At 39.3% G+C, this 15,896-nt stretch overlaps 2 protein-coding genes across 3 annotated transcripts; one reads left to right on the forward strand and one right to left on the reverse strand.

Annotated features, from left to right (window-relative positions):
• Positions 1 to 2,626: 2,626 nt before the first annotated feature.
• Positions 2,627 to 3,975, reverse strand: LOC137168292 (uncharacterized). Its single transcript, XM_067570819.1, has one exon. The coding sequence runs from the start codon at positions 3,640 to 3,642 to the stop codon at positions 2,761 to 2,763; it is 882 nt and encodes a 293-aa protein (XP_067426920.1). The 5' UTR covers positions 3,643 to 3,975; the 3' UTR covers positions 2,627 to 2,760.
• Positions 3,976 to 4,113: 138 nt separating this feature from the next.
• Positions 4,114 to 11,778, forward strand: LOC137168286 (uncharacterized). Of its 2 annotated transcripts, XM_067570810.1 has the most exons (5): positions 4,115 to 4,585; positions 6,807 to 7,606; positions 7,808 to 7,977; positions 9,502 to 9,835; positions 10,148 to 11,778. In XM_067570810.1, the coding sequence occupies exons 2-5, from the start codon at positions 6,863 to 6,865 to the stop codon at positions 11,336 to 11,338; spliced, it is 2,439 nt and encodes an 812-aa protein (XP_067426911.1). In that variant the 5' UTR covers positions 4,115 to 4,585; positions 6,807 to 6,862; the 3' UTR covers positions 11,339 to 11,778. The 2 variants fall into 2 exon arrangements, with proteins under 2 accessions (XP_067426910.1, XP_067426911.1); XM_067570809.1 differs by having other exon boundaries at positions 4,114 to 4,585; positions 9,502 to 11,778.
• The last annotated feature ends 4,118 nt before the right edge of the window (positions 11,779 to 15,896 follow it).

A 15,896-nucleotide genomic window follows, 5' to 3' on the forward strand; every position in this document is an offset into this window, starting at 1 on the left:
AGATCGACTGGAACTCTGGACCAAAGGGACTAAAATAGCATTTTGCAGATTTTGGCTCAGAGGTTCATCATACAGCAAACATACCTGCACACTGTCACAGTTACCTCAGAGGAAAAGATCAAGATGGTAGGCTTCAAATTATGTCGATGGCCAGTGCTGTCTCCAGAGCTAAACCCCACTGAGCTGGTTTGGGATGAACTGGACTGAAGGGTGAAAGCAAAACAACCTGCAAGTGCAACACATTTGTAGGAACTTCAAACAATGTTGGGAAGAACTTTCTGAACAATATTTGATTTCCATTGTAGAAAGAATTTCACCAGTGTGTTCGCCTGTTATATCTCCAAAAGGAGGCTACTTTGATGACTGTGTTCTAGCTTTAATACACAATACACTGTAACTTATATTATATATATATGCGTATTATATATGTTATATATATATATTTACAGCATAAACTATGTGAGTTTACATTCTGGACACAGAGGTAACTTGTACAAACTTCTTGACAAAGTTCACCCAGCATGGTGGCTCATTAGCGATTAGCTTAACTCACGATTAGCGATTAGCATGCTAATAAACATTAATTAATGACAATAGAAGTGACATTACAAACTAAATTTGCCACCTGGCGCACATTTAGGATAAGTTAGCTGACACATCACATAACAAGACAAAGTTATAAAAGAAAATTCTACATTACTAACTAGTTAAATATCTGTTTCATACCTTTAATCTGTTGATATGACCAGTGGGTTTTCATGTATGGGGAACTCAGTTTCGTTTCACGGTCAGTCCTCACTACTGACTCTTTGGTGCACCGCCACCCGAGAAAACAGCGTCCGTCTCCAGCAGGGAGAGCCAGGGAGGTTTCGCTGTTTACTGACAGTTTTTGTCGCTTTCCACAATGCATGGTGGGTCTGGATCTCTTACAGGGTCCCGGCTTCCTTTCTTGACTCTTCCAGCTCTTTATTTTCTCTTTCATTAATTTCAGCGTGTCTCCTTTCTTTCTTTTTTTTATCTTCCTCCTCCATCCTGTCCATCTCTTTTCACCACTCATCCACACTTAGCCCACCCAGTAAACCTAAATTCACAATGAAATCTGACATTTTGAAACAGTTTGTGTAGGTGATTAATTGGCGCAGTAATACTGTGATGTGGTCACAGGTGTGTGTTTATAGAGTATTTAATAACTGCTTTGACCGAGACTCAGACAATCATCATCAAAGGCCAGAACTATCCATTTTATAATCCTTATTTTATATTCATATAAAATATCACAATATTATATTATTGAGGCCTCACAGGCCAGACTACATGTTTGTCATGCAAAGGGAGTCCTTCAGTCTCCCAGAATTCCCTGGGTACGTCACACCTGGATGTTAACTCTGCCCATGGACCCAGTTTTGACCCAAGTGAAAAATAAGTATTAATAATTTTTCTATCCTTAAAGTATACTTTTAGCATAAAAAGTGTGTTAAAAGTTTAAACAAGTACATTTCTACTTGTGTTGAAGTATAGTAACAGTGCATTTTAGGTGTCTCCAAAATACGTAATTAGTAAAAGTGTATAAATATCATGTTTTTTTAAGGTTTAACTTAAGTAATATTTTTTAAAAATCTATTTTTAATTATTGTATTTAATGTGCTTTAACAGTATATTTATAGCAAGTTCACTCTACCATGCACTTAATCTAAGATACATTTTATTATACTTTTTAAGAGCATACATTTCAAAATTATTTTTTAAAATGTCCATGTATATTTTTTATAAGAATGCCTGTATTGCATTTAAGTTGTACTTAAGTACTACATCATAAAAGTACATTTTTCTTTAGTGTATGTGCTTTTATAGTATAAGTCTGAAAAAGTTTACTGAAACTGTCATTTAACTTAAGCTATGCTTTAGTATACTTATTTAAATGACACTATTTATGAATGTGATCCTGGATCTGATTAAATATATTATTTTCAAAGTGTATTACATAGTATAGTACACTATAACAAATAGAACTGGCTGTAAAGTTTGCCAGTTGGGTGAGAGAGACTAAGAACAAGACTTTTGAATGAGTTATGATGAAATTTAGGTCTAGGGTTGATGGTTAGGCTGCAACTCCATCTCCTCGGCCAGTATCTCGAGGAATGTGAGTATTAATATGACTGGGGGGACTGGATTCATTTAGGCTGACATATTCTCCATGAAACAGTCAGGTTTCAGTAAGACAAAATAAATCAATATGATGATCTGAGATTAAATCGTTTACTAATACAGCTTTAGATGATAGAGATCTAATGTTCAAGAGTCCGCATTTAATTCTCTTGTTTTGTTGTACTATTGCAGACGTGGTTCTAATTTTTATTAGATTTTTATGAATGAATCCCCTTCTGTTTACTTTGGGACAGACACAGTCTCTATGTGGTTTTGGGGGCAGACACAGTCTCTATGTGGTTTTGGGGACAGACACAGTCTCTATGTGGTTTGGGGGACAGACACAGTCTCTATGTGGTTTTGGGGACAGACGCAGTCTCTATGTGGTTTTGGGGACAGACACAGTCTATATGTGGTTTTGGGGACAGACACAGTCTCTATGTGGTTTGGGGGACAGACACAGTCTCTATGTGGTTTTGGGGACAGACGCAGTCTCTATGTGGTTTTGGGGACAGACACAGTCTCTATGTGGTTTTGGGTGGGTAACTGCTCTAATGGAAGCACAGAGAAGCGTGTAGGACTGCAGCTCTGCCTCCTGGTCTCAGCTCTGGGTTGTCATGGTTTTGGTCTGCTAATAAACTCAGCCATATTTCTAGATATGAGAGCAGCTCCATCCAGAGTGGGATGTATGCCGTCTCTCCTAGTCAAACCAGGTCTTCCCCAGAAAGTCTGCCAATTATCTATGAAGCCCACATCGTTTGCTGGACGCCACCTCGACAGCCAGCGGTTGAATGATGACATGCGGCTATACATGTCATCACTGGTCAGATTAGGCAGCAGTCGAGAGAATATGACAGAGTCCAACATTGTCTTCGCATATGTGCACACTGACTCAACATTAATTTTAGTGACCTCCGATTGGCGTAATCGGGAGTCGTTACCGCCGTCATGAATAACAATTGTACCATATTTATGTTTATTCTTAGCCAGCAGTTTTAAATTTGACTCAATGTTGCCCGCTCTGGCCCCAGGAATACATTTAACAATGGCTGCTGGTGTCGCTAACTTCACGTTTCTGACTATGGAGCTGCCAATAATCAGAGTTTGTTTCTCAGCGGGTGTGTCGCTGAGTGGGGAGAACCTGTTAGAAACATGAACTGGTTGGTGGTGAACCGTGGGCTTCTGCTTAGGGCTATGCTTCCTTCGGACAGTCACCCAGCCACCCTGGCTTCCCGGCTGCTCGGGAACTACCGGGGGAGTGGGAGCTACGCTAGGTCGGCCTGCACCGGATACTGGGGGCTGGCTAACTACATTAGTTACTGATTGTTTTTGAATGGTGTGGAGCCGCGCTTCCAATTCACTGAGCCTCGCCTCCAGTACTGCAAATAAACTACACTTATTAAACGTACCATTATCACTAAAGGAGGCAGAGGAATAACTAAACATAAGACACACCGAGCAAGAGAGAGCAGGAGAGCGAGAGAGAGAAGCCATCATTAAGTTAGCTGCTAATGCTAGCTGCTGAGCTAAAGTAACTAACAACTGTGCGATTAGCAAGAAAAGTCGCTAAGAGAGACAGCGCTGAGAGTGCTTGTGTAGAACTAGCAAAAGTTTAAATATACAGCGGGTATTTATCCACAGTATTAAGAAATATAGCAAAATCAAATGAGTTGAGAGCAGCAACAATGCTATCAGTAAACAGTTGGCAACCGAAAATGACACAATACGCTTACCATAGCATGTTAGCATGTAGCACGATCATCTCCACAATTTACAACTGGGTTAGGGAGTCTATTCCCGTACTTGAGAGAAACTGGATTGATCAACAGAATTTAGCATTTAGGATATTTTTATTTTTTTCTCTTTTCTGATTTGTTCATAGGTGTTATACAAGTGGCGCGGTTCCTTTAAGAAATAGCTCAGTGCCTAGGAAGTGCGCGTGATGCAAGTGGGTGGTCAGAGGGAGCGAGCATGTGTGATTGTGATGGCGGTGACCGGAGCACAGAGAAAGTTAAGTTAGCAGTTTAGCTGTGACAGTTATAGTACAGCGTATGTACAGTTTGAGCTGTTCTGACTGAACTGCTCCCGTTTCTTGCTTTGCTACCTGTTGATAAAAGTGGAGGGAGTTAACCCCGAAGTTAGCGGTGACTTCGGCTCTGGAGTAGTAAATAAAGTCTCCCCTGTGCTTCCTGACCACGGTCTGGACGCAGGAAAGGTTAACATAGGGGTAGATAACTGGTTCACACTCCAACATAGGGGTGGTGGTAATGCGCCTTTACGCTGGTTGCCACCCGCAATAAAGCGGAAAAAAGAAGAAGAAAAACAGTCAGTCGAAGGAACAAACTCAGAGCCGAGATTCACAGTCTCAGTCTCTGCTTTGTTTAAAACTTTACTTAAACACAACAGGAAAAGCTTTTGGACTCAGATTCTCACCAAACAGGTAAGAAACGCTTATTTTTCTATTTTTTCATCCAGCTGCAGGTCTAAATGTAAATTTCTTAATCTATACAATAAAAAAGTGTGAACAGCTCTCTGAGCACACTTGGATCACGTAGATTGTGATTCTGCTGGTTGGTTTTGAAGATCTTTTGTGCGTTTATTCTGGGACTTTCTGACTTGGTGTTACTTTGGTTGCCTTTTAGTGGCTGGTCTGTTCTCTGTCTTCCTAGTGTTGCCTCTGCCTTTCCCTCCCCACTTTCCCTTCTCACCTGCCCTGCTCCCAGTGTCTTCCACAGTCTATCAGCCCCCAGCCTGCCCTTGTGTTGTGTCACTTGTTCGTTGATGTCTGATTAATTTAGTTCCTGTTTTATTTTGAAATGTTCTCTCCTTATGTGTTGTTACCTTTTATTTCATGTGTTTTCCTGCCTTTGTTGATTGCCTTATGTGTTTCACCTGTGTCTTGTTTCACTAACAAACAACAACAACAACACGACAAAAACTGAACTGAGAACAGAGGCCTGAACTATAAGTCAAGTTCAACATATCCAGGATGTTCTGGCTTCACTGAGCCCAACTTTGTCTGTCCAGAACCAGAACTATGAAGCTTTTATCAAGCAGCTCAGTAACTCTGGTTGAACAGCTATAAGCTGATAAATCAGAGCTGTTCTTCATATGATATGAGATGAAACAGTGAAACCAAGAACCTGCAGAAAGCAAAAAGTCATATTCAACCAAGTGAGATGTAAACGAGCCTGTAATCATACAACAAACACTAGAAATCATAAATCAATAAAATACATGTAGGAATTATTCTATATGACTGAAGTATAGAGGGAGTATTTTTACTGTTTAGAAACCATCTGAATATGTCACATTACAAACTTAAAGTAACGTCAGACTGTTTCTGTTGCTGAAGCAAAGAGTGTATAAGTAGTTAATGACTGATGAGTTATAATCATGGAGCCAATTAACAGTATTAATGTTTTTATTTGCAGTTTTCATCACACAGTTGTCTCATGTTATTCTGACTGCAGCGATGAATCAGAGAGTAAAATCACTATTAAACTATTAAAATATGTGTTTAGTGTCGTAAACGATCTGACCGTTTTGAACAAAGCTCTGTTTAAAAACCAGAAACATGGAACAACTGACCTGTAAAAATATATATTGATCATTTTTACTTTAACACTTTATTATAACTCAGGACTGTCCATGTCGTGATCTTGTAGGAATGATGACTCTTTATTTCTAGTGATCTGATTGGTCCATGGTGGCGGTGTTGATCCACCATGTTACCATGGTGATGAACCCCAGTAAGAGGTGAACCAGCGTTCACCTCTTACTGGGGTTCTTACTTACGTACAGTAATCACATATGTAACAGTCTCGTTTATGTAATCCTTCCTGTACACACCCATGAGATCAGCTGTACGCGCTGCAGCTTGCCTTTAACCAAAGTGTAGAAACAACAGAGTCGAACTTTTCAAACACTTTAAACCAAATGCAGATTATGAAGACCAGCTTTGTAACGACTATTTGTTCCCAGTATTTTGTTTTGTTTTCCTTAAAGGAGTTTGGGAGGGTGAGGAGATGATATAATGTGGTTTGGGTTGTACTGTATTTGTTTTACTTTTATGATTCCTTTTTATGCTTTGTCTATTTATTTAACAAATGATTTAAAATATTTTACATATATATTCATTATCATATATATTTAACTGTACAGCTTTTATTTCTTCTTTTGTGTTTGTATCTCTACTTTTTCTTTCCCTTTTAATTTGTAAAAAGTCTGTTATTTGTCAACATTAAAACAAATGTAATTTTTAAATCTCTTATGTTACAGAAGAAGTGCTTTACAGCATTTTTAGACCTGTGTAAGAGTTCATTTGTGACCAGAGACGTAACAATTTACTTCAAGGTCCATTTCAGAGCTTCCAACTGTGTTTCCTGGTCTTCATCAGCAGATATTGTTCAGTTGTCATGAAGATGGATGGTTGCAACAAATAATTCAAAGTGTCCTCTACTCCGCTGGTTCTCAACCTGGGGGTCCCGACCCCCACTAGGGGTCACCAAGCCTGTACTGTTCTGAACTGAATATAATTTGAAAGGTCCATAATATGTCAGTTCCTCAGGGGTCGTCAGTTTAAAGGTAAAATAGGGGTCTCTGAGGGTAAAAGGTTGGGAACCACTGCTCTAATGCATCCTCCTACTTTCTTCTTTCAGCTTCCTGTTGATCACACTGCTGAGGTTTTCTGCTCTCTGGTTGGAGGACCTCCATCATGGCCACCGCTGACCAGCTGCTGGAGCGGATTTTCTCCTGGATCGAGCAGAGGGAGCGCTGTGCAGAGAAGCTACGGAAACTGGCCAGAGAGCTGGAGTCACTCAGGGAGAAATGTAACGGCAGTGAATGTATTGGCAGTTCAGTGTCAGTGGCGGGAGCTGCATGTCTGATCGGGGCCGGCGTGGCCACTTTGTTCACCGGCGGAGCTGCGGCTCCATTTTTAGGTTTGTTAGGAGGAGTGTATACAGGTGTCGGTCTCACCGTCTCTCTGGCTACTAAACTCACTGAGCACCTTATATCCAGCGACACCATGAAAGATGCGCAGGAGATAGAACAGAAGAGCAACGACATTGGAAAAACAATCCAGCGACTATTGAAGAAACTGAAGGCAGAGAAGAAGGGAGTGAACTCCTTCGCAGACCCAGATGAACTGGACCGACATGTCATGACTGAAATTCTGGGAGCCATGGCGAGAAGAAGTGGACTGAAGTGGCCGATCAACATCAGCTCATTTGGAGATGGTTGGGGGGGGGCGAGAGGGTTTACTGGCCTGGATTCACCACAGCTCAACCCAAACTTAATCAAGCCTGAAGTCATGACTGCAGTCGCCGGTGTTTTAATATGTTTCTCATTTCAAGCTGAAGGGAAAGCATCCAAACTTTTGTTTGCTAAAGGAGCTGAACAACTCATCAAAACAGTGTCATCGGCTGGATTTAAAACATTTCTTAAAGGAGGCGGCATGGTAAGATTATTTAGCTATACACATATGACACAGACAATCATACATAATTATCCTTTATAATAACATGTCAAAATGTTGTTATTAATAGATTGATAATTATTGACTTAATGTTTTTATTCAATATATGTTTGATAAATGTGCATTTGCTTCATCTCATAAGACTGAAAATGAATGTATTGATCTCTTCCCATTGACCATCAGGCTGTGGGAGGAGCTGTTGGACTGGCGTTTGCACTTTCAGAGGCCATTGACAACTGGAAAGACATGATCGAGAAGAATCATGTGACTGAGGCGAGCCAATCACTGAGAGACACAGCTGACGCAATCTTAGAGATGACCCGGACACTGAGGAAACAGCTTGACGACATGAAGTATGATGTTTTCTTCGAAATACATTAAAGTGATTCTGTAGGTTTGAAAGGTGTCAGTAAACAGTTTGTAATTTCCTCATTTAGAAAGAACAGCAGCTGCAGTAAGTTTGGATTCATGTTAGATAAAAAACTCCAGACCAAAACAGAAACATGTGTAAACCACAACTGCAGTATAATTCTCTTCACTATATAATCTATAATCCTCTATATCATCTCCATCTATGATGCTCCAAGTGTTTGCCAACAGTGAACTGTTAGGAACATACTGATCATGCAGATGACAGGGTTGAAGCAGGTTATGTCACAGCAGCTTGAAGCCGAATCATCATGAAAAAGAGACATTAGAATCAGAGAACAGCACCAAACACTCCAGCAACCAATCACCACCCCAGTAAGAATGTCTTAGAAACCTCCTGCCAGGTTCAGACTACACGATATCAGCTCAATGCCAACTCCACCCAACAGACATCGGGCATCAGGACTGAAAAAGGGCATCAGGGAGGACAATATAAGTAGTGTATCATAGTGGACGACAATTGATGCCACATCTGGAACGTCCCAACAAAAAGACAAGTCCGAATTTCTTCACTATGTGTCACCTTGTTGAGCAACTTGTTGCTGGTACTGCTCATGCTGGGAGGTGGAACTGTGAAACAGAGGAAAGCTTTCAGGCAGAGTTCAGCACAGATATTAGCTTCTATGGAAACACGAGCAGATGGAAAGAGGAGACTCACTACTCACCTAGGAATGTGCTATAAATCTAACATATAGTAAGACAGTCCCCTCTGAGACAGCACAGACATACACGGGCCAAGAGATAAGTACAGAAATGAGTAATAAATGATAAATTTTAATGTTTCATTTTAATTTACTTCAACACTGGCACCTCCTTCTGTCAGATCGGTTGGGTACCAACATGCAGTCTGACTTTTCGCTCTATAATTGTCTAATTTGACACAGTGACATCTTATCAGTCAAAAATATTGTGCGGTCTGAACCTGGCATTAGCAATCAATCATGGCACCCTTCCATACTCCTTGGTCACTAAACCACACATCATAGTAACCATCTAACAACAAAGTGACTCTTGCATCTGCAGAGCAACATGTTGAAGTAGCAGCAACTCCAAACCCTCCTGCAACTCTTACAACTCAGCAGTTGACCAATTATCACCCTACCAGAACCCTAAACTGAACACCACAGACATCACCTAGCAGACACACCAGCCAGATGACTTTAGCAAAAGCAGAGAAACATACTGTAGTAATGACTCAAAACATCACAGCAACCAACAAACCTTAGCAACCACATACAGTAGCTCCCAGCAAGTTGTAGCTGTGATCTACAAACAGTCCTCAAAACTGCTTAGCCTAAGACTTTTTAAAAATTATTCAGTTCACAATTATTTCTTCTGAAATCTAATTTCAAAGTAAATCTAGTTGGCTTTGGTGTTTCAACATTGCTACCATCGATGTTGGTGTTTTTAAATTATTCTGACTGTATCTTCACTGTCGTTGTTCACAGGAGGATGCTTGAAGAGATGGAGAAACAGCAACGAGAACAAGAGGAACAGCTTCGCAGAGAGTTCGCCAGAAAACAAGAAGAGGAACAGCTTCGCAGAGAGGTCGCCAGAAGACAGCAAGAGGAACAGCGTCGCAGAGAGGTTGCCAGAAGACAGCAAGAGGAACAGCATCGCAGAGAGGTCGCCAGAAGACAGCAAGAGGAACAGCTTCGCAGAGAGGTCGCCAGAAGACAGCAAGAGGAACAGCGTCGCAGAGAGGTCGCCAGAAGACAGCAAGAGGAACAGCATCGCAGAGAGGTCGCCAGAAGACAGCAAGAGGAACAGCATCGCAGAGAGGTCGCCAGAAGACAGCAAGAGGAACAGCTTCGCAGAGAGATCGCCCGAAAACAAGAAGAGGAAAAGCTTCTCAGAAAGATCGCCAGAAGACAGCAAGAGGAACAGCTTTGCAGAGAGATCGCCCGAAAACAAGAAGAGGAAAAGCTTCGCAGAGAGATCGCCAGAAGACAGCAAGAGGAACAGCTTTGCAGAGAGATCGCCCGAAAACAAGAAGAGGAAAAGCTTCGCAGAGAGGTCACCAGAAAACAAGAAGAGGAAAAGCTTCGCAGAGAGGTCGCCAGAAAACAAGAAGAGGAAAAGCTTCGCAGAGAGGTCGCCAGAAAACAAAAAGAGGAACAGCTTCGTAGATATGCTGCTGTGATTTCTTATTCTCTTTCCAGAGAAATGAACAAAAAACGAGATAGTGGGGATGAAGAGAGAGATCATGAGGAGGACGAGAGTGATCGGGGGGATGAAGAGAGAGATCGTGAGGAGGAAGAGAGTGATCGGGGGGATGAAGAGAGAGATCGTGAGGAGGAAGAGAGTGATCGGGGGGATGAAGAGAGAGATCGTGAGGAGGAAGAGAATGATCGAGGGGATGAGGAGAGTGATAGTGAGGAAGAGACAGAGGAAGAGGAAAACAAGCAGAGTGGCGGAAAGCAAAAGAAAAAGCTGGTTGTGTTGATCAAAACCAGAAAAAGTGACAGTAATGAAGAAAACAATCACAAGTTTGAGACCAACCCAAGTCCTCCTGGATCAATAAGGATGGGGCTGCTCAATGTTCAGTCACTGACAGCAAAAACAGAAGAAATCAAAGAGCTCATAACACAAAACAGCTTGGACGTCTTTCTCCCAACTGAGACATGGTTAAAAAGGAAAGGTGGAGATCACGTTCTCGGGGCAGCTTCACCGGAAAATTTCAGTTCCTTTCATCAGGTGAGGCCAACTCGAGACACTTTCAATGTCAACCAGGTGAGGAAATCTCGAGGGGGAGGGGTAGCGATTCAGTATTCACAGGTGTTACAGGGTGAAAAAATAAAACTAACAAAAAAAGCCCCAGAAACCTTTGAATATGTTGCTGCAGAGCTGCAACATTGTGAGTGGGGCCAACCTGTCCTGCTCATCAATGTGTATCGCCCACCGGGTAACTTGAACAGCTTGACCCAGTTCTACCGATTCCTGGAAGAGTTTCAAAGTCTTTTGGATGAAGCTTCTGCACGTTACAACAGCATCATCATTACTGGCGACTTCAATATCCATGTTGAGAATGAAATGATGAGCTCAACTACTGAGTTTCGACAGCTTTTGGAATGGTATAATCTTGTTCAGCATGTAGAGGAGCCGACACACCGGAGTGATCACTTTCTGGATCTGGTCATCACCAGGAATGTTGAAATCTCTGATCTCACTGTCCAGGATGACGGGATATCAGATCATTACACCGTCATTTTCAATGCAGAGCCGGTGTCAGAAGAAACAGATGACGAAGAGAGCACAAAACGATACAAGAGGAAAGAGGAATAGAAAATGTCGTGTTATAAAAGATGGTGCAGATTCAACTGCATAATTTGACTCAACAGAATTACATCTATTAATTTCAATTCATGAACAAACAGTTCAAAATGTTAAGTGAAAGTCATATATTTCCTTATGTAGCTATGACAGATCTTTACAATCATTAACCAACTGCAACTTAAAATAGTGCAGTTTGAAAGGCCAAAACGGAAACAGGACAAACAAATATTTATCTTTATTCTTTCAAATTGAGCTAAAAATAAACTGAAACATGTTTCTAAAAGAAGAAAATGTATTCAAATGAGTAAGAAAAAAGGAAACCCTGAAATATTTGAAAAATTAAAAATTAGAAATGCAACATAAAAAGGTCAAAACTCCACCAACGCTTCAGTGTAACAAACATCTTTATTGTGAAACCAACATGTTTTGTCTCCGATTAAATAAACAAACTTCAGACTTTGTTCCTTCTCTGCAGTTTGGAAGCAGGTGAAGTTTGGCCAGAAACCCAAACTCTAAAACATGCAATGTAAAAATGTTTGGAGTCACTGCAGTAAGACTAATAAAATCCTGAACAGCAGCCACCAGATTCATATGAACACTAGCCAAGAATTAAATGTACAGATTAGATGTGCATGTTCAAATGGTGTCTAAAGTTATTGTTTAACAAAAGACAAATAATAGAATTAAACAACTTTACAGAAGTAAATAACTTTAACATTTTTGAAAGCAACAACACTTCACATATGTATATAGTACATTTTGACCAAAAAAAGTACAGAACTGTACAAGAGTTTTAGATGTGTAGCCTGTCTACACTCTATATTATGTAGATGGGGCCCTGAGTTCTTCATCCTAATTTCCTTTGTTATATTATCTCTGATTAATTTAATGTTTTTAGCTTGGGTCACTTTGGAAATCCTATACCTCTTGAATATAACTTATTGTGAGACCACAGTGTAACAAACAATTGAGTGTACTATCCCTTTAACACAGTACAAGACCACACTCTAATATAAGTTGGTATATAGTATGAAGGCTATATAGCTTTCAATCTCTGAAATAATAAACACACTCAGAAACCATTTAAAATTAGAAGTAATAATTCCCTCCTTTTAATTCTAAAGCAAAATTAAATGAAAATAACATTAAATTAAATACCAGGAGTGTTCACTGCTTTTGTTTCACAAGTCACACAGTAGTTTTCCCTTTTTACCTTTCCAACTTTAAATTATATGTTTTAACTTGTCCACTGAATTATTTAAGTGACCTTACTCACTTACTTTTATTTATATATATATATATATATATATATATATATATATATATATATATATAATATATTTTTTTTATATATTGTAAACATCAAGGCATAAACAGATACTTTGTTTTTTGTTTTAACAGTTTTGAAGGTGGAGTTAAATTTAAAAAATGTACGTAATTATCAAGAAAATCCAAACATGTATTTTTGTATTTGGTTATATTTGTATATGCACTATGTTACTGTCAGGGACTACGTTCACATGCACACTAATATTCCACTATTATTCCGAATATGACAGTGTTCAGAATTTGATACAGGTCATGTAAACAGCATATTCTGTTTGGATGTTCTGAATTAGGCCTTATTCCAAAAAATGTCGCATTTTCCGATTAATAAATGTGTGATATACTCGTTAATCAGGTTTTAGGAGCATTCTTTGGACATGTATACAGCACATTCAGAATGTGCATCATAACTGGGGTTTTACTGTAGTTTTACCTGTTTATGTTCAGCTCTGTGGGATATGTGGGATTCAAGAATAGGGAAAACTGAAGTATGCACCACTGCTTTCATTAGACATGTAAACAGCTTAGTAGGAATATTTTGTGCATGTAAACGCGGTCATTGCAAACACTGATGAGTGAAAATGATGTTTTCTGTAATTTATCACTTATATTAATGTTCTTTAATGTGTAAACCAGTTTAAATTCTGAGATTTGATTTGGATGCTGTTCACACAGAAATTTGTCACTGGTGTTTAAGTATTTAGTAACTGATCATTTCGTTACTCACTTTCTTTACTCACTGTGATCATTTCTTTACTCATAATAAAGTAATAAATATGTTTTATGAGTTTTGGTTCTTCATAATGTGTGTAATAATCACTTCATCAGTGAGTGTCGTCTGCTGCTCAAACACCAGATGGCAGCAGAGGTCAGTCTGTCAACCACAGACCATCACAGACTAAACAACAGTTATAAAGTCATATAATGTATGTCACTTCTATAATATAATAATAATCAAATTTAAAAAACCAGTAAAACTGCATTGTGATTTTGTGTTTGGGACTAATTTACAGGAGAAGAGGTCACACATACTCTGTACTGCACTGTGAGGACATGACCTCTGTGATGCACTGTAATCTAATACTGACTATATATCTAATACGGTTTGACAGAATGTGTCTGATAGAAATAACACAAATAGAAAATGTAAATATTTATTACTGAAGGGACAGAACAGACATGATGTAGCAATACAAACTGGTATAAATCATCTGCTCAGTTAGTGAAATAATAACTGAGACTGCAGCTGTATATTTTTCCCAGTGGAGCTCAAATGCACTTGGAACAGAAATAATTACATTATTGTGTGATTGCTGGAAATAATCATGTTCTTCTCACTCTTTATTCTTATTCCGTCTTCCGTACGTTTTTTTGCCATGTTTCAACTGCTGCATACTTTGTGCTATAAAAACCATTCAACTGTCAATCTGTGCAACTCATTCAGCAGATGTGTGCTTATATTTTTCTGAAATGTAACATGTTTCAGTGATTTTATATAATTTTTTAAAACATTAATGTTTATAATGGCAGTCTATGGGACCAACCGTCGGACTGAGTTGGAACCTTGGTCACTTTGACACTCAACTGTTCGGAAGTCCCTTATCCTACAGACGCTCTCTTTTGTAGTTTTTCAGCAATTTAAGCCCAAAGTCAGGGGGTTTTCAGACTTTTTCAGGTCTCACCAGTGTGTCATGTGATCAGGCACAGTGGAGAGCACAGATAATTTTAGACCAGAAATGTTTTTCTAAACTGCTGTCACTCTCACAATTTTAACTCCTCAAGCACATATCTTGCCTCAGTATGTTGCCACAAGCCTCCTCTCTCTCAAAATGTAAATACATTGCACATAGGACGTATAGTTTTTGAGATCTGAACCTTAATTGATAGAGTCCCTGTCATGTTCTCATTGACTGCAATACAGTCTGCAGGATGTGTGTCTCCTTTCACTGCAGTATCTTAAACTTACAGATCCTTTCTTCCTTCAAACACTTTTTACACATATCATTCATTCTCATGTTAAACTAGTCTTGCTTTCACTAATGATGTACAAATCTCTGGGCTTCAAGCTCTGGTTTGAGACAAATACATTTTCCTCATCAAAATGGAGATTTTTTCCTCTCATTACTGGGAATGTCTGTTGGCACAGTGGTTTAGAACACTGCTCTCATGATCAGCTACCCCTTAGATGACAAGGTTGTGTGTTTGATACTTGCTCACTGCAGTGCTCCTCATAATATTGCTGTCATGTGCAAAGATGCTTTCCATCTCTATCATGTACCATAAGTCAATTCCTCTCTAGCTTACTTTAACATTATTACCTAAAGCGTGGATTGCTATTCTTGTTACATACATCATTTCCAATTCTACAGATCCAGTCTGAGTAGTCCAGTGGTTTAAGTTCATGTAGTTTTTCAGCAATTTAAGCCCAAAGTCAGGGGGTTTTCAGACTTTTTCAGGTCTCACCAGTGTATCATGTGATCAGGCACAGTGGAGAGCACAGATAATTTTAGACCAGAAATGCTTTTCTAAACTGCTGTCACTCTCACAATTTTAACTCCTCAAGCACATATCTTGCCTCAGTATGTTGCCACAAGCCTCCTCTCTCTCAAAATGTAAATACATTTCACATAGGACTTATAGTTTTTGAGATCTGAACCTTAATTGATAGAGTCCCTGTCAGTAGTCCAGTGGTTTAAGTTCATGTCACCTCTCAACTCCTTTTAGATCCAAAGGTTGTGAGTTCAAGTCCCACTTAGGGCAGAACTCCGTAGTCGAAGGATGCAGGAGTGCACAGCTGATGTCAATCTGCTTAATGAGCTGAACTGAACTGCTTTTTTGTCAATTTTATGCAATTGACAGGCTAAATACCCAAATCTGGCCAGGTGTTGCTGTGTGACATGTTAGCTCAATGCATAGCATGTCTGTCTTACAAACATGAGGGTGTAAGTTCAATTCCAACTATTGCTAATTTTAATCTTGGTAGATTTTTCAATACTCTTCTGCTTCCAGTTATGCAATCTAAATTCACTTTCACCAATCACACGCAATTTCTACAGAAATTGCATTTTCTAGTTAATAATTATAATTAAATAAGAAATAATAATAATTTATAATTCTAATTAGAATTACAATTATAAACAAATAATTTTGGCTGATGTAGCAAAAGGACAAAAGGCTGCCAGACATTCTACATACGTGATACTGTATTTTATGAATAAATATGAATGATGTTAGAGAAACC

The sequence above is a fragment of the Thunnus thynnus genome, chromosome 17, assembly GCF_963924715.1.
Source record: "Thunnus thynnus chromosome 17, fThuThy2.1, whole genome shotgun sequence".
NCBI classification, from domain to species: Eukaryota; Metazoa; Chordata; class Actinopteri; order Scombriformes; family Scombridae; genus Thunnus; species Thunnus thynnus.